Below are 22273 nucleotides of genomic sequence, written 5' to 3' on the forward strand. Positions count from 1 at the left end.
TGTTACGACAGAAATAATATAGTTTTCAAATTGTCGGAATGATAATTCGTAACAATGGAAACCAGACAGAAACTATAAAGAAACAAGAGACAGAAAAGGACTTATCGAAAAGGAAATGCAGCGCCGTGGTATGGAGGCCACTGACTTGAAAACTATATCGGCACGACCGTGGTGGTAATCGTCTCTCGCCGGTAGTTCCCCAAGGTTAACACTGCGACACCCGTACACAACCACTCGTGTATGAGAGCCTTGGAACAGACAGAAACGAACCCAGAAAAACTCAGAAGCAGTAGAAAACCATATTTGAGAGAGATAGAAGAGATGTGTGAATTGTGTGTTGAAGTGATGAGAGAACAACTCTATTTATAGTCGAAAATAGAGCTGTTACAGGCAAAAAAACGGAGGAAATAAAGGAGACAATAATTCTCCTTAATGACAGTCAAACGGGATTAATGGAAAATAAATCTCCTTAATCACAGAGATTTTGTTTGACTAAGATCCGTTACTGGACTCCAAATACACACACAAGCCAAGCCCAAAAAGAAAGATAAAAAGGGGCCTTTGGCCCGCGGTACTCTACCCAAACCCGAGCCCGAGCCGCGCCGTGCTGCCGCGCGCGCGTGTTTGGACCCAAACCCACAGGCCCAACAATCACCACAAAAGCCTCCTTGGTCCAATCTCTTACCCAACATTGGACCAAAGGCAATATAAACACAAGACAAACTCTTCTCCTCACCGATGTGGGAGAGAGTATGAACCAAAAAAACAAAAACTTGGTTTTTCTTGGCATCACACTAACAGTATGCATAACAACCTTTGCACGCAACATTTGCTTCGAGGAGGAGAGTGTGTTAAGTAACGTAATATTAGGAGTCAGTTTGCTTAATTAGAGGCTTAATTGTAGTTGTAATTTAGCATAAATACCCATGCAAAGTTATGATGATTACTTCACTGCAAATACAATTCTAAAACTTCATTCTCTTATTGTTTATATGGTATCGAGCTAATTTTTTCGATCCTTGGCTTTTCATCTTTTTTTCCTTCTTTTCCTCAATCATGGCAAACAATGCCGAACCAAACACCACCATCATCTTTGTTAACCTCTCCCAATGCAAAACCTTAACATCAACCAACTATGCCCAATGGTCTTTCCAGATTCGATCGTTTCTCGAAGGACTCGATCTTTACCAATTCCTGGATGGAACCCACCCTTGTCCAGCTGCTACTGTCACTGCTAACGGCCAAACCTTAACCTCAACCAACTATGCCCAATGCTTCTGGCATTGTCGTTTTTGAAGTATGTATACCATCCTTTGCAATGGCTAGCTGTTACTGCTGTTGTAGTTGGTGTTCGGCCTATTTTAACAAGGGGAGTAGTTGCACTTCGTAATTTCACTCTTGATGTTAACATTCTTATGATCATAGCAGGTAAATAATAATAGTGATATATATGGTGGCTATCATGAACAATAGCTCCTCTAGTTGTGTTTGACCTGTTAAACATTTTCTTTCAGTGATATGTACAATAATTATGAGGGATTATACAGAGGCCGGCACTATCGTTTTCCTTTTCACAATTGCAGAATGGCTTGAATCGAGGGCCAGTCATAAGGTTTTCAGTCTCTCTCATACACTTGTCAGTTCATTAGGCTTTCTTGTAGGATTTATCGGAGGGTTAGGGAATATAAACTCGGGACTATTTGAGTATCTAACAATTCAGTTTCTAGTGTTTAGGTTATTACTTCTGACTTCAGTCCTCACTCGAGCTCTAGTATAACCAACTCCTGCTCAATAGTTGTTGGGAAGCGGTTTTTGTTTTGTGCATTACACATGATCGACTGATCTCTAGCCTAAATTTCAGCTATTAAAACATGATATAAAATAAGTCTCTGTACCAAGACCTGCCAAAGGGATTGAGTTTGGGTTGCCTAACGACCTGTTTGGTCAAAGTGGGGAAGTGATTTTGGATTTAGGCTAAATAAAGGCACATTCATTACATAATCTAAACTCTTATTTTTGGCTGCAGGCAACAGCAGTGATGTCATCACTTTTGAGCATGGCACCACAGAAAGCCACTATAGCAGAAACAGGAGAAGTAGTAAACGTAGAAGATGTTAAGTTGAATACCGTTGTAGCCGTCAAATCTGGTGATATGATACCCGTTGATGGGTTGGTTATGGATGGAACCTGTGAAGTAGATGAGAAGACATTAACCGGGGAATCCTATCCTGATCCCAAGCAAAAGGATTCTATTGTTTGGGCTGGAACTGTCAATGTAAATGGTATTTTTCTGCACTTTTCTCATCATCTCAAATTTTATCGTTTTATTTTCTGTTTTAAGGACTTTTTTTTTTATTATATATACAGGTTACATCAGTGTAAAGACGACTGCCCTTGCTGAAGATAGTGCAGTTGTGGAATTGCTATGGCATGCAGCTGTTGCATTGATCTCTCTTGGCGTCGTTCCTATCCTATTAAAAGCTCATAACCTAAGACATTGGTTTTACCTGGCATTGGTGGTTTTAGTTAGCGCATGGGCATGCGCTAACTAAAAAGTAGCCACTGGAGTTGAAAGGATCAGCCCACATGGGCATGCGCTAACTAAAACCACCAATGCCAGGTAAAACCAATGTCTTAGGTTATGAGCTTTTAATAGGATAGGAACGACGGCCACGCCAAGAGAGATCAATACAACAGCTGCAACCCATAGCAAAGAAAGAGGATGTCATGGAAATGATTTGAGACTATACAAAAGTACTTAAAGTTGGGGAAGATGTACTCAAAATTTGTTGAATATGGTCATGAAGAAGAAATGGCGATTTAAACAAAAAAAGAAAAACAATAAGGAGATGCAGCTATTAACCATATCTCTACAATATCAGCTTATGTGTCTTTCCCTTCCCAGCTTATATCCTGCTAAGCCTTATTGTTATATTTGTTCCAAAAGCTTTTGTTCCAAATTTATTTTATGAATGAAGTCTTGTAATCATCAAAACAATTCTCATCTTGGCAAAAGAGGGAAGTATTGAAATGGTCGAGTGGCATTTCTCTGGGATCTGCATCTCTCTCTGAATAAGTTTTACAGTTTGGTAATTTTTACTTTATTATGGAACATGGTCTCTATCCGTAGATGTGTTTGAAGGCGTAGTTCTGACTTCTTAGTGTTACTTGGTCAAGTGATTTACTTCCATATTCGTGTGATTTGTGATTCTTTACTCTGTACATTTCATGTAATTTCTGATGGAACTTGTGTCCCCCTAAAAAACTTGATAAATGTTTACTGGATAATTGGGTTTTCTATGGTTTTATTTTCATAGAAGTTCTCCGGCGAACTTTTCTAATTCTGATATGGGTGAGCATCCGCAAAGGTGGGATTTTACCTCCCCATTTGCCTTCTCTCTCTTCAAACGGGCCTCCTCATTGTTGCACCAAGCTCCCGAAATGTTGGGGTTGCTCTACTTTTGGAGGAGGTTCCCCAAAGAAAAAGTAAGGCAAATTGGTGTGCCTTTTGGAGAGGTTCACATAGTTTGTATGTAAATTTATGTTGTTAGGGAACCTCATTATTGCAAAGATGTAGTTATGAAATGGGGACGATAGATGAAAAAGTTTGTGGAAAATGAGGTGGACAAATGAGAAAAGAAGATATAAAATATGGGGTGGCACCTCACCTTTGCGGATGCTGATGCCTGTTTACTGTGATTATCACAACTACAGACTGTTTAGGCAATTATTTTTTCATGGTGTTTGTAGATATGTAGGATGAAATGGGCATGACTTATATGATGTGATTCACTGGTTTAATGACTATATACAGTCATATTCCTCAATCTGCTATCTCTTCGAAATTTCAGGTACAAAAAGGCAGTTCGGTGGTTTGAGAAAACATTGTTAATCATCCCAACATCTATTAACGAATTATGGGAATCCACCGTGGTTAACCTCGCGCATGCTTACAGAAAATTAAGGTATCCCCTCGTCTTAGTCATTTTATTTGTGATGCAGGAGACTTGGTTCTTAGCTTCCAGACTTGGTGTGCTTATTCTGCTTCTTGATGGTGTAAACTGTAAGTCTGTAAAGAGATACTTGGCTTCAGTGCTTAGTTCTGCTTCCGTGTTTCAGGATGTATGGTGAGGCTATCAAACAATATGAAAAAGCACTTACACTTTCAACCAAGAGTCTAAGCACTTATTCAGGCCTTGCATACACTTATCACCTGCAGGTAACCGTGTTTTTAGTATTTCATTTTTGCAAGTGTCTAGGATTCGTCTCCAGTTTGGACTTAGTCATGGTTAATCTTCCACATACTTTATTCATTAGAAAGTGCTTCTTTTAAAAGTTTAAAACTGTAGATTAGGAGGAAATATTAGGGTTTACACTTTTTTTTGTTTGCTAAATTTATGGATAATTTAAAACGTGTTGGTTATTAGTATTACTAACTAATATGGGAATGAACTTGGGGAGAATTTCCTACTAACTAGACAAATCTCTTTTTTTTTTCCCCAATTCTTACGAATTCAAATCTGATGTGAATCAAAGTGGCTATTGGAAAGATTCAATTACTGTAGTAGTGGTGAATGTTGACAAATTAATTCTAAAAAAATTCTACGAGACTATTTTGCATGTGAGGCATAGTCACCTGTCACTCACCTCTTGAACTTTGTATGATGCAGGGAGATTGCAACGCCGCGATCACAAATTATCACAAGGTAGAATTTCGTGGATTTCTTTTTCATTATGATATCATTGTCTTGTTAATTTTGTTCCTATTAATCGATCTAATAAAGAAAGTTAAATTGTTTCAAACAGGCATTATGGCTAAAGCCTGATGATCAGTTCTGCACAGAGATGTTAACTCTGGCACTTGCCGAGGAGAGCCATCGTGATCCCGATTCCATACCTGGATTGTTAGCTTAATCTGAAATTCACATTCCCCTAGAGTACATTAGTTGTTCAAAACAGCTATTTTTTCGATAGAATTATTATCTACTCATTTACAACTGTATCATTATTGGCTTCGACCAAAAAAAACTGTATCATTATTGGCTTATTGCAATGTTAATATTTGTTAGTATGTCTTCTTCGTAGTAATTCCACTTCAATCTGAGTTTTGATTAGTTATTGCAATGGATTTATTTTAGGCTGTTTCTGACTTGCTTTAGTTCGCGAAAGTAGTCCAGATCACAGATTTTTTCTGCCTGTAATATGCTTGCATTAAGCCTTTTTTCACAACAAAAAAAACACGGAAACCTTGCCAGAGTGAGTCGTCACCAATGTACACACTAAAGGTGAAAGACTGAACAAGTGTTGAAGAAACCAAACACCCATAGTTTGTTTATTAAGGAATTATGGAATAGTACAGTTTACACACAATGAGTACATGAAAAAATCCGAATATAATTTCAGGCTATCGAAAGAATACGCAGGTAATTCCGAAAAAATTGCAGAAATTTCCAGCTAACATCCAGATAAACACTAAAGCACAGCAACTCTTAGTCTCTTACACATCTTCCCCTCTAGGCTACTAAACCTTGGAAAATCTCATCTGTTGAAACTCAACCGGGACGCCAGGATACGTGCATCGTCTTGGCTACAACTTTCAAACCTCTGCAGAATGAAATACCACAAATATAATGCAGAAAAAACTGACTTATTAAAAATGCAGACATGGTAACTTCAAAAACCATGATAACTCAATCAAGAGTCGGTGTCGTGAACAGTAATTAAAACCCTACTTTCAAACACAAAATCTCATTATAGACGACATATATCCGTCTATAATTAAAAATGGGCCAAATACAATACCACATTCCTAATAGGACAAACAACAAGTGGGGTGGTGGGGGCTAAAAATGTCACCACTTTCAAGCTATTTGACCCGTCTTTAGCTATAGACGGATATATCGGTCTATAGCAAGACTAGCTGACTTTCAAAATACATTTAAGTAGTTAATTAATCAAAATACTAGCTAGCTGATGAATACATTGGAAATTCATCAGTAGTGGTAAGCTAGCTAGTGTTATTCCAATGTAAAGATTCCTCCCATCAATTATTCCAAAAACACCTTCCCCCGGGAAATTATGAAACACCAGTACAATAGTTAGTTCAATCTAACATCATCAGCTAGCTAGTGTTACGAAGCTCATCAGTGTGGATTCGCCTCTAGTTATAGTCCCAGTCTTATCAAATCCGATCGTTTTTATCTTTGCCAGAGTTTCGAGATGATCGCCTCCTTTAATCAACAGTCCCGAGGTAGCTGCTCTTGAAAGTGCACAAAAAGTAGCCACTGGAGTTGAAAGGATCAGCCCACATGGGCATGCGCTAACTAAAACCACCAATGCCAGGTAACAAGAGACTTACTCAATAATTAAAGTGTCATTTTCTCATTTATAAAACTAGTATTAATATCCAAGCCCATGTAAAAACAGTTTTAATATCTCGGAATTTCTAATTCCCATGTAATTTATGTCAATAAAATAACTTTTTTGATGAAATTCCTAGGTTATTAAATCTAGGCCTGAAATTTGATCTATCTTAGAATAACATATGGCTAAGGCCTAAGGTTGCGTATATCCGATAACTCACTGTATATGGCAGCTGCTAGCCACTCATTGATGATTTTAACCCATGTACTTGCCCATCCGACATCAATACTCCACCTATTTGACACACAAAGAATTGCAGTTAAAGAAGGTAAATGGTTGGGAAACGTAAGGAGCCGAATAGAGCTATCAAAAGAATGCCTTACTTTCTGGTAGAGCTGTTGAGGTTCCAATTAATGAATAACATTGCAAAATACATAGCACCCAACGAAAATACCAGGTGGAAGAAGCCATAGTTGTAAGGAATATCATCCTCTTCTTGTACTATATCTTTGCGGAACTGCATAAAAATGGCGGTCATAGAAAGTTAGCATATAGTGCACATTAAATGACAACAGAAGGAAAGTTCAATCTTTTTGAGTCTCATTGTTCAGAAGAAAGGAATGTATGATTCACCTGAAAAGACTCAGAATCGATCCCTGTTGAAAAAGTAGCCATCACAATTGCGCAAAGTCCAAAGAAGAAACTCTGAAAAAAATCGCTGAAATGTTAATACACAAAGCTAACAGAAATCTCACGACATTAGTACAGGAATAACCCAACGAGTTTAAAACTATGAAGTGTGTCTTCTGCAGTTCAAATAACCTGAATATAGTGAAAATCTATCAGTTTCACTGACGGTAGAGAGGCTGAAGAAATCTAATCCATTTAGTTTTCTCGTAAAAAAATGGTAGAGAAGCTGAAGAAATCTTACAATTATAGTAATCCAATCATAATGTCCGTTCATTTCCTTCTGCGGACTGCATTTATCCTCAGCTGGCTCACTGAAAACAATACTCGGATTTTTCAGTCTCTAGCAATCAGTTTTTATCACCAAAACGTTTGTCTCAGAGATAAATGCAAACTTTCTCCGAAACAGCCTCGCCTATCCGTGTTTTCTAAACACACGGGCAAAGCTACGTACATCTAACCCCCTAACTTGCTTTAGGCAAGAGCTCTTGAGAAACTAGGGTAATATTGTAGTTGTATAAATGCTGACCTCCCAATCAACAAAAGAAAAAAACCAGAAGCATTCTCCGACTTTATTCAGTTAAGCTTATCATAGTAACAATGCTGCCAAAATTCACATTTTCTATATATACTATTCAATGGTAGAATTAACGTAAAGCATCTTACCTTCGGATGGCAGACCAAGAAAGGAAGACGACATAAGAGGCCATGAGACCAGAAGATAAAAGACCTCTGTTCACCTGTTTCAATGATATATGCATGTTTCAAGAAATTATGAGTTCATTCCGGGTCAAAAGTACCTTGAAATAGAAATATGTAATTTCACAACATTTGTGGTATGGAAACAATACCTTTGAATCTAACGATACAAGCATCATTACAAGAAGCAAAACTCCTGTCCAGACAATGAAAAATATATTGAGGGTGCAGGAGGATCTCGGGACATACAGGATGTACAACATCCCGACTCCACACACAGACGCTGCATAGAGCACTGTCGACATTAATAATCCAAGGGAGCAGCTGCATCAACGAATTGCCATTAGTATCCACAAATTATTTGATATTTTGTGAAAACCTAAATTTTTTGGACCTATAATGGAAGTATGTAGTTATGAGCTTATTTTGTTCAACTATGGAAATCGACATGACAGTTAAATGTGAAAACGGATGTTTCTCAAGAAAAACCGATGTTTCTTGTACTCTACGGAGATTTAGAGGTGATACATTTGAGCTTATGAACTGGTGCCTCAAAGAAAAAAAAAACAACACTACTTAATAATTAGGGAACTTCAAGAAGATACACCTTTGCTTAGTTTTCTCATCCGGCATCCAGTACTTGTTCCACCACGCTATAAACTCAATCACGCTAATAAGTTGGAGAGCAAGAAAAACCCTGCAACATGATTAACCATTCTGAATTGTGCGGCCCATGAAACAAAATTACGAAGTAATATAAGATGAATAACTTAAAGTTAAATTTTACTTCCTCAAAACCGATGCATGTAAAAGAACTTTCCGTACAATAAAAGGTAAGATCACTATTTCATAATTAAGATGGATATAAGAATCAGAAAATTACCCTGCACCTATACGAGCAAATTCACCTGGAAACATATGGTAAGGTCACTATTAATATGATATAATCACCTAGGGATGCACGCAGCCCATTAAAACGAGAAAAATTGTGTGTTAAATTTGTCATAAGCATTGTTAAATATCTTCTACAGGAAACAATCTAGACTTACCATATAAATGAATGAATTCGGAAGGGATGAAGAAGGAAGATGTCATGGCTATAACTAAAAGGACAACTTTTACCGGCCACCATCCAGATTGCCAAGCATTGCGAATGTCATGTAGCTTGCTTGTTCTGACTGTTGTCAGAAACATTAAGAAGAAAAACATCTGAAGTATCTGTCAAGGGTACTAACAAAGACGCGGCTTTAAACCATGTTACAGCGTCATGAACAAATGGCCATAAACATTTAAAACAGCTTTGAGTACAGTATATTTATACAGTGCAGCTTTAAAAAAGGATATGAAGCATCCAAAGCTGATCCGGAGAACACCAATTGTTTGAATGCAGTCACGACCACTTTCTCCACAAGCTCTGAGAACTGCATGGAAACAAGTATCAGCCTATTCCTAAACAATAAATTTTCTTGTCGATTACTTAGAAAACTTCTCTAATGCACTAAAGGACACGGTTCAGCAAAACAACAACAAAGGGGGAAAAAGAAGGATGCTCAATCGTGAAAACAAAGAAAAGGGCAAAAACGAGATTCAAACAACATCGTGGTCTGGGAGCCGGTCCACCGGCCGCCGGTCATGGCGCCGGCTGGGAACCTCCTGGAAATTTGGTGAATATTTGATTGTTCTCCCAGCCGGTGGGGGTGTCGACGGTCGGTGACCCGGCTGGGAATGCAATTTGCTTGTTGCGAGTTGGGGGCCGGTTGGCCGGCAGACGGGTGGCCGGCTGGGGATGCATTTGTGATGCATCAAAAATCTGTTTTGGTGTTTGGTGGTTGTCGAAGCAGGTCTTGATTGTTGCTGCTGTGACGACGGGTTGAGCAGCTGGAGATGGTGACGGAGGTGATTGTGGATGATGTGCGGACAAGTAGCGCGAATTGGTGATGATGGAGACGAGCTGTACTCAGATGGTGGCAGACCGGAGCTGGTGGTTGTTGATGACGGTGTGGGTCGAATTGGTGAATTGTAATAGAATCCAATATATCATCATCATCCTCAAAACGGCAACATCAAGCCGTTGCCCAGAAAATCCGATCGAGAGCTCTTAATCAAACCGTTGCACAGAATATGGTGAATCATTCCCATGATTCACTCTTCCTTATTTAGCACAATCAATTATATTCTATCCTAATTTACTCTACATTTACCTTGTATAAATTAGCTATGTTTCTATCATTTGCAAACACAATTATCAATATCAATATCAATATTAATATACTCCAATGTTTATACGATCCCCAATTTCTATATGGTATCAGGTTAGGTTTTCTTAACAAAACTGCCTCTTTCATCTTCTTCTTTGATACAAATTCGATCTACACAAATTTGATCTATCAAAATGACCGGTGAAATTGTTAACACCGATTCAACTCCCAATCAAACGTACTCGGTAATTCAATTTGAAAATCCGAGTCAAAACATTACCCAAATCCTCTTCAATGGTTCCAATTATGATGAATGGTCCCGATCTTTTCTATTGGCTCTTCTGGCCAAAGGAAAAGACGGCTATCTTGACGGTTCAAAAAAAACCCGAAAGCGCGCCACCTTTAAACAATGGCGTTCCACCAACGCTCTTGTTACGGCCTGGATTTCGCCCATCAATCCGGTCCGTAATCAGATTTCGTCTCGCCCCGAAGCAAAATTACTTTGGCAGGACATCAAGAATCGTTTCTGTCAAGGAAACGATCCCAGAATTTATCAACTTCAAGCGGATCTTGTGGCATGTCGTCAAGGTCCTACCGAATCTCTGATGGCATACTATGGCCGTATGATCAAGCTCTGGGACGATTTAGTGACTCTTGATCCTCTTCCTCAATGCTCTTGTGATCCTTGTGGTTGCGATTGGGTCACCCTCATGGATGCCAGGCGCGAAAAAAAGCGGACAAGGGATTTTCTGATCGGGTTGGATGCTAAATTCGACAATATTCGATCACAAATTCTTGGTATTTCTCCTTTACCTGAACTTAATTTAATTTATAATCGTCTTTTACAAGACGAAAGCTTGCATTCTATGTCTGTATTATCTGCTACTCCTGCGCCTGACATCATGGCTCATGTCGTGCATTCTTCACATCCTGCTCATCGTTTCTCCAATGGAGGCCGCGAATCTCGAGGTAATAAAAGCACTACTGACACAACTCGACCTTACTGTATTGCTTGCAAACGCCCCGGTCATCTTTATAAAATTTGTTATCGCGTCACTGGTAATTTCCCCGAATGGTGGGGAGACCGTCCTCGTGATCGTATTTATGTTAATGACTCCGATCCAAACAATATTATTGTGACTCATGAGGGGCGAAACCGACCCCCACAAGACCGTTCTAAACAGGGGACTCCTAGAGCACACATGGTAGCTGGTGCATCCGTCACTGCCGGACACGGCTCCAGTTCCGCTTCTACCCCATCTTTGGACAAAATAGATCTGAATTCTATGAATCAAACCCAACTGGCCGAACTGTCCCAGAAATTGCAGGCTCTTCAAGCTAGCTCCGCTTAACCCGTCCATGGTAATGTATCTAACCCTTCTTTACCAACTTGGATTATTGATACGGGAGCTTCACGTCATATGTCATGTTTTCTGTCACACTTTTCGAATTTACGTACCATTCGACCGCTTTCCCTTGGGCTGCCTAATGGCGATATTGCTTATGCTACTAAATGTGGCGATATTAAACTTTCAAACCGTCTTATTTTAAAAGACGTTTTATATGCAGAAAATTTGACTTGTCATCTTATATCCGTCTCCAATTTATTGCTAGATAAATCACTTACGATACAATTTTCGCACCAATTTTGTTTAATACAGGACCGTTTGACGAAGATGTTGATTGGTGCGGGTGAGCAACGTGAGGGATTATACTATTTGACGGGTGTAGGAAATGACACGGTCCAAGCTTGTGCCGTGGGGTCAATAAGCTCGTCCGAACTTTGACACCGAAGGTTGGGTCACCCCTCCTCCCAAGTGTCTCGTTTTTTACCTTTTATTAATAAACATTCAAACAATTATTTTAATTCCCGTTCTTGTGACATTTGCTTACGCGCCAAACAAACGCGCGAACGATTTACTTTAAGTTCTAATAATGCTACATCTATTTTCGATCTTATCCATTGTGATTTATGGGGAAAATACTCGCCTAATGGCTCGTGTGGTTCTCAATTTTTTCTTACCATTGTTGACGATTTTTCTAGATCAACATGGGTTTATCTTTTACGTCATAAAAATGATACACAACAAACCTTATTAAATTTTTTTGCAATGATTGAACGACAATTTAATAAGAAAATTAAAATTTTGCGTAGCGACAATGGAGGAGAATTTACGTCTTTAACTAATTTTTTTAATACCCATGGTATCTTGTTTCAAACCTCTAATGTTGGCACACCCCAATTGATAAAATGGTCGGGTAGAACGAAAACATCGTCATATTTTAAATGTCGCCCGTGCCCTTTTATTTCAAGCTAGCTTACCCATTTTTTTCTGGGGCGAATGTGTGATGAGTGCAGTTCATCTCATTAATCGCACTCCCACTCCCCTTCTTCAAGGAAAAATACCCTACGAAATGCTCTTTAATAAACCTCCTCCTATGGAGAACATTCGAGTCTTCGGGTGCCTCTGCTACGCCAAAACTTTAAATCGTAACAAAGACAAATTTGCCCCGCGTAGTCAAAAATGTGTTTTTATTGGATACCCTTTTGGTAAGAAAGGATGGCGTCTCTATAATTTAGACACCGGATCTTACTTTGATTCCCGAGATGACATTTTTCTCGAAAATGAATTTCCGTATAATAGCTTGGGCCTCCAAGAAGATGACCCCACTTCTTTTTTACGTGATACAATTACCCCAATTGAAGAAATTGTTTTAATTGGCCAACCATCCATAGACACGGCCCAATCCCCCTCTAATTCTCCTAAGGACACGGCCCAATCCCCCTCTAATTCTGCTAAGGACACAGCCCAATCCCCTAAACAGACTATTCAACAGTCCAATTCCACGGAATCAGACTCGGCCCACAACACCTCTCCAGATCCTAATACAACTCAGGCCCAGCCTCACCCTCAGTCTGAACAACAAAAGGTTGTGGGCTCAGTTAGTCAGTCCACCTCACAAGGACACACGGCCCAAAAGAAAAATAAGCTCAAAAAGGTTTCTCAAAAGGGTTCGGCCATTCCTGAACGCGTTCCAACACCGTCTCACAATGAGTTGGGCCGTGGCCAGCGCTTGAAAATCCCGAACTCCAATTTAAAAGACTTTGTCCGACCACCCGTCCATCCATCGACTCACTTGCTATCCGCATCATCATCATCACCAGGTACAAGATTTCCGATTTCGCATTTTATTAGCTATAATAAGTTTTCTCCTAATCATCAAGTTTTTTTGACGGCCGTGACCAACAATTATGAGCCTAGCTCTTTTAAACATGCCGTGCAGGTTCCCGAGTGGCAAGAAGCCATGAAACTTGAGCTCGACGCCCTTGAAAGGAATCAAACTTGGACAATTGAAGACCTTCCACCCAACAAAAAGGCAATTGGATCCAAATGGGTTTATAAAATCAAGTACAACGCCAATGGCACTATCGAACGCTACAAAGCCCGATTAGTTGTCATGGGCAATCGCCAAGTCGAGGGAGTCGACTACAACGAAACTTTTGCCCCCACGGTGAAACTGGTAACTGTCCGAACACTTCTTGCCATAGCCGCAGCAAAGAGTTGGACACTCCATCAAATGGATGTTCACAATGCGTTCCTTCACGGTGATCTTCACGAAGAAGTTTACATGAAACCACCACCCGGTTCCCATAACATAGAGGACGGGAAAGTATGCAAACTTCAAAAGTCCCTTTATGGACTCCGCCAAGCGCCAAGATGCTGGTATGCCAAACTCGCTTCCGCCTTATTTAAATACGGTTTTAAACAAAATCCGTATGATCATTCCCTCTTCTCATATACACACAAGGACACCAAAATTCACATTCTTGTGTACGTTGACGATTTGGTTATTTGCGGGAATATGGACACAAAAATTGCCGAGTTTAAACATTATTTAACCACGTGCTTTCACATGAAGGATCTCGGGACCCTTAAATATTTTCTTGGGTTAGAAATTGCACGCAATAAAACCGGTATTTTTGTCTCACAAAGGAAATACGCTCTTGATATCTTAACCGAAGCCGGCCTTCTCGGTGCAAAACCCGCAAATATACCAATGGAGCCGAATCACCAACTTGCCTTATCAAAAACACCGCTCCTACATGATCCTCAGCCTTATCGACGACTTGTTGGCCGGTTAGTTTACCTCTCCATCACTCGGCCCGAATTAATATACTCGGTTCACATCTTGGCTCAATTTATGAATGCACCCCGAAAAGAACACTGGGATACCGCCCTCCAAGTGGTCCGATATTTGAAGAAATCCCCAGGACAGGGTATACTCCTTCGATCCGTAAGCAATCTCAGCTTACAAGCTTATTGCGACTCAGATTATGACAGTTGCCCCGTAAGTCGCCGGTCCGTCTCAGCATATATTGTCTACCTTGGGTCCTCGCCTATATCCTGGAAAACAAAGAAACAAAATATAGTTTTTCGTTCATCATCCGAAGCCGAATATCGAGCCATGGCCCAAGCTACATGCGAACTCAAATGGTTAAAGGGTCTTCTCGAGTCTCTCGGCATCAAACAGGCCGCCCCCATACCATTGCACTGCGACAATCAATCGGCAATCCACATTGCACAAAATCCCGTCTTCCACGAACGAACCAAACATATTGAGATCGATTGTCACTTTATCCGTGATGAAATCCTCAAAAAGGTTATCGCTACCCCTTATGTTCACACGAGACGTCAGCTCGCCGATATTTTTACCGAAGCTCTTGGACGTCCCTCATTTGACGAGTTGCTCTCCAAGTTGGGCGTCTCAAACTTACACGCTCCAACTTGAGGGAGGGTAATAGAATCCAATATATCATCATCATCCTCAAAACGGCAACATCAAGCCGTTGCCCAGAAAATCCGATCGAGAGCTCTCAATCAAACCGTTGCACAGAATATGGTGAATCATTCCCATGATTCACTCTTCCTTATTTAGCACAATCAATTATATTCTATCCTAATTTACTCTACATTTACCTTGTATAAATTAGCTATGTTTCTATCATTTGCAAACACAATTATCAATATCAATATTAATATACTCCAATGTTTATACGATCCCCAATTTCTATAAATTGAACTCGGATTAATGGTGGTGATTGGGTTTATGGTGGTGTAAGGCTGCTGATTTGGGGTCGTGGTTGTGGAGGTTGAACGAAGGGACAGCGGAAGGAAAACGGAGGGTGAGATTGAAGATGATGAAGCTGTTAATGGTGAAGAAAATGGTTGAGTTGGTGCAGTTGGTTAAGTGAAGAAGGTCAACTTTGACCATTGAGATTTGTTGACTTCCTCTAACTTGATTTATATCAACCCGTCTTAATTCCGTCTCATTTCACTCTCCCTTGAATCTCCGTTCTATTATAATGCCTCACCTACAAATTATAAACAATAAAATAATATTAATACTAATGTTATTGAAAACCCGAGTAATTATTAAATATAACTAATATGACTAATAATTATAAATTAGTAAATTAATAGAAATGCGAGTATTATAATAAAAATACGATTAAATATTAAATATGACTAAGACACCTAATTATTGTAAACTAGTTAATAAGTGAGCTTTTTAACCGTATAAGCACACAAAATCGAGTTGAAATAAGATATAAATGCGGGGTAAAAAGTGACTAAAATACTATTTATCATTGGGCTCACCACAATTTAATGGTTGGGCTCACCTTGTCACATGTATTGGATTTGTGTGCTTTCCGTAAATTTTCACATAACATAAATTATTCATTATCGCTTGTTATATTTTATTTAACCGGCATGTTAAATTATGAAGTGGAATGTTTATTAATATAATACATGTATTAAATATTTATTATATATAGTTACCTGTACGGAGTCGTATTCTAGATAATGTCTAGTATTGTTCAGTTGTGAGAGTCTTGGTCCTACCGGATACTAGAGGTGAGCTATAGGCCCTCTAGTTGCGGTATGATCGTCGGGATTGATGTTCATATCCATACTTATGGTGAGATGCAAGCCATAAGTATGAATGTGACATTAGTAATCCCGTCCCAGATACTTGTATGTTGTGCCTCGGACATGTTTTAAAGGTAACCTCCGAGTCGGGCACTTGTTTGTAGTATTTGGACATGTTTTAAAGGTAACCGCTGAGCCAGATACTTTATATGTTGTGTCTCGGACATGTTTTAAAGGTAACCTCTGAGTCGGACACTTGTTTGTAGTATCTGGACATGTTTTGAAGGTAACCGCTGAGCCAAATATTGTATGTGTTGTGCCTCGGCCATGTTTTAAAGGTAACCGCTAAGTCGGGCACTTGTTTGTAGTATTTGGACATGTTTTAAAGGTAACCGCTTAGCCCAAGGTACATAAGGATTTGTGTCTCGGACATGCTTTAAAGGTAGCCTCTGAGCCGGATGCTTTGTTTTATGTGTGATGTTAGTAGTCCCATTTCGTGTATTGTATGTTATTTGGCTTTCAAAGTTCATGGCTAAGGTTTCCATTCACATGTTTTATGATGTTAATCTTGTGTATCCGTGACATATGATATTCTATCGTGTTTATAGTTGTATTACCATTTATGACGTTTTCGTTGGATTGTCTCATATGTATGTATCATATGTCTTATCTACGATTGACTACGCATGTTTTGAATGTTAGTCTCACGTCAGAGTGCTTGCATCAGATGGTTATATTTATGATGTTCTAAATATGTTCCTGTTTATCTGTGTTTCGACATTTTGTAGTTGGGAGAACCTTGAGTTACTCCCCGTTGACTGTGGCGTTCATATTTACATGAATGACAGGTTGTGAAGATGCTTACGTGGGGAAGACGTGTGGGCTAGCGAGAACTAAACCTTGGACTAATGGTCGGTTTATTAGAATTGTTTAGACTCACCATTTATCATTTTGTCATTCGAGGGATATATTTTCCTCATCTTTGACTATCACGTTTGTATAAACTTAACTCTTTTTCCGCATTCTTTATTTATGGTTTAGGTTTTAATGAACCCGCGATTTAAACTTTAAAAGTTTCAAAAATTTCCTAAAATTCCGCATTTTATTGTTGTATTTTTCTTACCGTTATTCCGGGGGTTCACATTGTATGTCGACATACTTAGATCGTTGGCTTGATAAATTACAAAATATATCATCCTCATCAATGCTAATAATAAGCTGAATTTTATGGCCAATACTTTGTTTAGTGTATATAATAACGACATATCTAAATTAATGACTGCTTTTTCTATAATAATTAGCAATTCTATATAGAGTAAAAATTGAAATAATCTATGTTCATCTCAAAATCAGATTAGAAATCGAAGAAATCATATATTTCTATAACGAGTAGAAATTGAAGTAATTTTATTTGGGAAGTGCTAGGGCGACACCGGGTGTTACTGAGTTTGAGTAACACCCTAATTAAAAATTAAAAAAATAATTGATATCAAACTAAGCATTTTGGTTTTACCGCCAAAATCACAAGGGTAAAAATGTCACAAAGTTTGAAATGAAAGGGGGAAATCCTTAATTCTCTGAACGATTTAGATTATCAAACCTCAATGCACATTAAACCATCAGCCATAAACTCATGATGATGAAAGAAAATACGGAGTATATGATTATGGTGATTATTAGTGGTAAACAATGAACTAATGCTTCAAAGATTGTACCGTAAGCCCGTAATATTTTGCATACCTAGCGGCTAACGATCTAGAGCGTGTTCGCTTAATTGGATGAACAAAAACCAAAACATTGACAACAAAACAATTTATGTTCATCCACATGATTGAAAAGATCGTACCCTGACTAATGAAGATTAATTAAATTGTAAACCAGAAATTAAATTAGAGATCATTTGATTTATTTGTTGCCTTTGAATTCTCCAAAACTAAATAATGGATTTCCAAAAATACCCTTTTTCAATGAAGTGATTTAAATCTGAAAAATATGAACAGAGTTGAAATTTGATGGAAAATTTACCAAAATGCCATGGATGTTACCGAAATTTAGTTACACCGGGTGTCGCTATCTCATTTTCCATTTTATTTTTATATTGATCTCAAACTCCATTAAATCTCTCTCTCTATATCCTAATCAAAATCAATATATTTTCATAGTTATTGAAAACACTATGACGACATATTTGACCACTTCTACGTCAATATCCCCTATCTATAAAAGCTGAAGCCAATAGATGATTCTCATTGGCTCCATGATTTCAGGAAAAAAATTCACCCACATTTAATCTACACACTTAATTTCCCTCTCTCCTCAGTTTTGTATTTAATTCCCCTCTCTCCTCATTTCAACATTGCATAATTAAATGTTTTCCTGTGATTATATACTGTGATTATATTATATTATACAAATTTCCATGATCACTTAATTTCCAGACTTTAACAAATGTTATTTAACCTCCAAAATAATCTGTACCAAATAAACAAAATGAACATTAATTACAGTCCAAAAAAATTACATACCCATAAAATAACAATTGCAGGCCAAAATAACATACCCAAAAAATTAAATTAAATTACCTAACCAAAAATACATACTCAAAAAATATAAATGACGGTCCAATATTACATACCCAAAAAAAGAATGTAAATTACAGTCCAATTACAATTAAATTAAAAATATAAAGGTGTCAATCTCTCGGGTTGGTGTAACAAAGCATTCAACACATGAACTAGGTAACGTTATAATTAATATTATAATTAATAATACAGAATAATTAACTTGAGTAAATAGGGCATATAAATTTGAAAATCCGTTTTATTTAATAATAAAGGTACTAATACAAGAAAATTAATGTAGTTAACTATAATATATAAGAAATTTGAGAAAATACACTTTCTAATCAAACAATAATAGCTAATCAAACTTTTAATTGATAAACAAACAAATAAGACATTGATCACAAAACCCAGAATTTAGATTGAAAAGCCAATCTTATTTATATTCGACCAAAACGATAAACATGAGTATTTAATCTTCTATATTATATATTGATGTTATACGAGATTTTCAAAAAAAAAAAAAAAAATCAGATAAAAATGATAAACAATGAAACATTTATCAAAATTTCAATCAACCACATTGTATGTTATGTGTTGAGATGAATGGATCAAATATTCATCAAAATGAGTACTTTTTGTGATCTTTTGGTCTTATATTCACTAGATCTAAGAGTAGTAGATCAAATGAATATAAAAACCCACCTAAATCTCTAAAAAAACCATTATTTTTTCAAAAATATACGAAAAACTAGAGTAAAACTTATCAAAATCTCATTCAACGAGATACAACATACAAATGGTATATCATCATCGAGATGACCTTTCAAATACTCATCAAAATTGGGTCAATTTTTGTTTTCTATTGATTTATATTCACTAGATCTAAGGGTTAAAGATCAAATGAATATAAAAACATATGTAGTAATGATCAAAAATATTACTTTTACAAAACAAATTAATGAAATACTCGAAAAAATACACCAAAAATAAGGAACCTAATTTGTTTTGAGATGAATACATATGTAATCCAACGAAAAATGACTACTTATTCTATGTAATCAAATAGATTAACACCATTAAATATAAATCACTTAATTTGCGATGATTAAAACGCAAAAGATACAAAAGACTCATCGATTTCAAAAGTTGAGTTATGATTTATGATTTATGAGGAAATTAACCAGAAGATGGTAAAAAGACGAAAAATGGTGAACAAAGACGGAAAATGGTGATCGGAAATGGTGAGTGTGACGGAGATTGGTGAGTATGACTGAGATCGGTGAGTATGAGAGTAGATTTAGTGAGAGCGGCGGTGAGGATGAGTGTAGCTTGAGAGTGATGAAAGTGTGAGACATGCAATAGAATTAGGTTTAGTAACTATGTTTATATACTATAGGTTTAGTTAGGTTTTATAGAATTGTTTGGGCTGTGTTTTGAGCCGTCTTTTTTATATTAATGGGTCATTCATTTGGGTCCATCGTGTATCTAATCCATTTGCAACAAAGCAAGATTCCAGATACAGTCATCGCGTCCCATTGTCCGATATTACCAACGGTAATTTTCCTTTATACCTTAATTGTATATTACTTTTTGTATTTAATAGCACAATTTAAGATAATATTGATTTAATTTTCATGTGTATATTTTTATTCAATATTATATAGTAATTTTCAATAATAAATGGTAATTTTCTAAGTAACTTTACCATATATGTTATTTCCGTATTTATTAGAAATGTCGTTACTTAACCCGTCGCAAGCTTGCATCGGATATGTCCGTCACAAATGAGAATCTGTGTTAATTAATAGCTTTAATTATATATTATACATTGACCTATTATTTTATGATGTTTTATTTGTAATTTTTGCGACCGATTTGCCCATCACAAATGGGAATTTGTGTTAGTTATATTATACATTGACCTATTATTTTATGATCTATTATTTGTAATTTTTGCGACGGATATACCCACCACAAATGAGAGTTTGTGTTAATTATATTATACATTGACCCAATATATTATGGTGTTTTATTTGTACTTTTTGGTAATTGATGAAAATTGGGCATAATCAATTACATGTGAAAGCGCAAGAGCGAAAAGTTAAACGCGTTCAACTAAAATACGTTCCACTAATATTAGAAATTCGTTACTTAAGTGAGCACATATCTTCAAATAAGATCGGTTTTAAGTCATGGTCAGCTTTATGTACCGATTTCTAGGGTCATAGGAAAACAAGGTTTTTTTTTGGCAAGGTTGAAAAATTTAATTTTGTAATTGTAATAAATGTACTTCTAATACCACAACTAATGCAGTTTATCATGAAGTTTCCAATATTTGTAATGTTAGCCTTTTTTTAACTATTCATATATTTGTGTTTGTTGAATCGTATTGTAGACAATTTTAATTTTAACGATTCTTTCTTTTTCATAGCAGTATTTACATATTTGATTATTTTCCAACCTTTGCATTAGTAGCATATACCAAGTGTAAATATCACCGTGCATTTTGTGCACGGGTGTAAAACTAGTTATCTTCTATTCCTTCATCAAGTCAATAGAGTTACTTTCGTTATTCATGCCGTACATATAGCTAAAACATTTCATGCACTAGCGTAAAATTTGTCACACGCTCTTTATCATTTGTTTTTAGTTGTAACAAACCCTATGTATTAGTATATATTAGGGTATTTTAAGAACATGACATAACATGACACCTTTTCACAATTGCAGAATGGCTTGAATCGAGGGCCAGTCATAAGGTTTTCAGTCTCTCTCATACACTTGTCAGTTCATTAGGCTTTCTTGTAGGATTTATCGGAGGGTTAGGGAATATAAACTCGGGACTATTTGAGTATCTAACAATTCAGTTTCTAGTGTTTAGGTTATTACTTCTGACTTCAGTCCTCACTCGAGCTCTAGTATAACCAACTCCTGCTCAATAGTTGTTGGGAAGCGGTTTTTGTTTTGTGCATTACACATGATCGACTGATCTCTAGCCTAAATTTCAGCTATTAAAACATGATATAAAATAAGTCTCTGTACCAAGACCTGCCAAAGGGATTGAGTTTGGGTTGCCTAACGACCTGTTTGGTCAAAGTGGGGAAGTGATTTTGGATTTAGGCTAAATAAAGGCACATTCATTACATAATCTAAACTCTTATTTTTGGCTGCAGGCAACAGCAGTGATGTCATCACTTTTGAGCATGGCACCACAGAAAGCCACTATAGCAGAAACAGGAGAAGTAGTAAACGTAGAAGATGTTAAGTTGAATACCGTTGTAGCCGTCAAATCTGGTGATATGATACCCGTTGATGGGTTGGTTATGGATGGAACCTGTGAAGTAGATGAGAAGACATTAACCGGGGAATCCTATCCTGATCCCAAGCAAAAGGATTCTATTGTTTGGGCTGGAACTGTCAATGTAAATGGTATTTTTCTGCACTTTTCTCATCATCTCAAATTTTATCGTTTTATTTTCTGTTTTAAGGACTTTTTTTTTTATTATATATACAGGTTACATCAGTGTAAAGACGACTGCCCTTGCTGAAGATAGTGCAGTTGTGGAATTGCTATGGCATGCAGCTGTTGCATTGATCTCTCTTGGCGTCGTTCCTATCCTATTAAAAGCTCATAACCTAAGACATTGGTTTTACCTGGCATTGGTGGTTTTAGTTAGCGCATGGGCATGCGCTAACTAAAAAGTAGCCACTGGAGTTGAAAGGATCAGCCCACATGGGCATGCGCTAACTAAAACCACCAATGCCAGGTAAAACCAATGTCTTAGGTTATGAGCTTTTAATAGGATAGGAACGACGGCCACGCCAAGAG

At 37.4% G+C, this 22273-nt stretch overlaps 3 protein-coding genes across 5 annotated transcripts; 2 read left to right on the top strand and 1 right to left on the bottom strand.

Moving 5' to 3' along the window:
* Positions 1–953: 953 nt before the first annotated feature.
* On the top strand, positions 954–5071 carry LOC141642354 (putative inactive cadmium/zinc-transporting ATPase HMA3). 2 transcript variants are annotated; one of them, XM_074451138.1, is made up of 8 exons: positions 954–1428; positions 1515–1612; positions 2027–2282; positions 2368–3089; positions 3852–3965; positions 4120–4219; positions 4671–4706; positions 4807–5071. In XM_074451138.1, the coding sequence occupies exons 1-4, from the start codon at positions 1272–1274 to the stop codon at positions 2550–2552; spliced, it is 696 nt and encodes a 231-aa protein (XP_074307239.1). In that variant the 5' UTR covers positions 954–1271; the 3' UTR covers positions 2553–3089; positions 3852–3965; positions 4120–4219; positions 4671–4706; positions 4807–5071. The 2 variants fall into 2 exon arrangements, with proteins under 2 accessions (XP_074307239.1, XP_074307238.1); XM_074451137.1 differs by having other exon boundaries at positions 2368–3965.
* Positions 5072–5304: 233 nt separating this feature from the next.
* LOC141642355 (uncharacterized) lies at positions 5305–9174 on the bottom strand. 2 transcript variants are annotated; one of them, XM_074451139.1, is made up of 11 exons: positions 9092–9174; positions 8799–8956; positions 8633–8657; positions 8357–8446; positions 7902–8073; positions 7717–7790; positions 7295–7364; positions 6997–7068; positions 6747–6880; positions 6584–6657; positions 5305–5604 (listed from the first exon to the last, which is right to left on the bottom strand). In XM_074451139.1, coding segments are annotated over exons 1-11 (879 nt in total). In that variant the 5' UTR covers positions 9094–9174; the 3' UTR covers positions 5305–5596. The 2 variants fall into 2 exon arrangements, with proteins under 2 accessions (XP_074307240.1, XP_074307241.1); XM_074451140.1 differs by lacking the exons at positions 8633–8657; positions 9092–9174 and having other exon boundaries at positions 8799–8976.
* Positions 9175–21141: 11967 nt separating this feature from the next.
* Positions 21142–22224, top strand: LOC141642358 (putative inactive cadmium/zinc-transporting ATPase HMA3). The gene is made up of 3 exons (XM_074451142.1): positions 21142–21203; positions 21618–21873; positions 21959–22224. Exons 2-3 carry the CDS (start codon positions 21630–21632, stop codon positions 22141–22143), a joined length of 429 nt encoding a protein of 142 aa, XP_074307243.1. The 5' UTR covers positions 21142–21203; positions 21618–21629; the 3' UTR covers positions 22144–22224.
* Positions 22225–22273: the final 49 nt, after the last annotated feature.

Source organism: Silene latifolia, chromosome 2 (genome assembly GCF_048544455.1).
Source record: "Silene latifolia isolate original U9 population chromosome 2, ASM4854445v1, whole genome shotgun sequence".
NCBI lineage: Eukaryota > Viridiplantae > Streptophyta > Magnoliopsida > Caryophyllales > Caryophyllaceae > Silene > Silene latifolia.

Excerpts from the sequence above, each read along its gene's own strand:
- LOC141642355 (XM_074451139.1), bottom strand. Across the intron at positions 8,658-8,798 it reads CGAATTCATTCATTTATATG|GTGAATTTGCTCGTATAGGT; the intron begins GTAAGTCTAGAT and ends ATATGTTTCCAG. Across the intron at positions 7,791-7,901 it reads TTGTATCGTTAGATTCAAAG|GTGAACAGAGGTCTTTTATC; the intron begins GTATTGTTTCCA and ends TCATTGAAACAG.
- LOC141642354 (XM_074451137.1), top strand. The coding sequence starts at position 1,272 with ATGCTTCTGGCATTGTCGTTTTTGAAGTATGTATACCATCCTTTGCAA. Across the intron at positions 1,429-1,514 it reads CATTCTTATGATCATAGCAG|TGATATGTACAATAATTATG; the intron begins GTAAATAATAAT and ends ATTTTCTTTCAG. Across the intron at positions 1,613-2,026 it reads AATCGAGGGCCAGTCATAAG|GCAACAGCAGTGATGTCATC; the intron begins GTTTTCAGTCTC and ends TTTTGGCTGCAG.
- LOC141642358 (XM_074451142.1), top strand. The coding sequence starts at position 21,630 with ATGTCATCACTTTTGAGCATGGCACCACAGAAAGCCACTATAGCAGAA. Across the intron at positions 21,874-21,958 it reads TGGAACTGTCAATGTAAATG|GTTACATCAGTGTAAAGACG; the intron begins GTATTTTTCTGC and ends TTATATATACAG.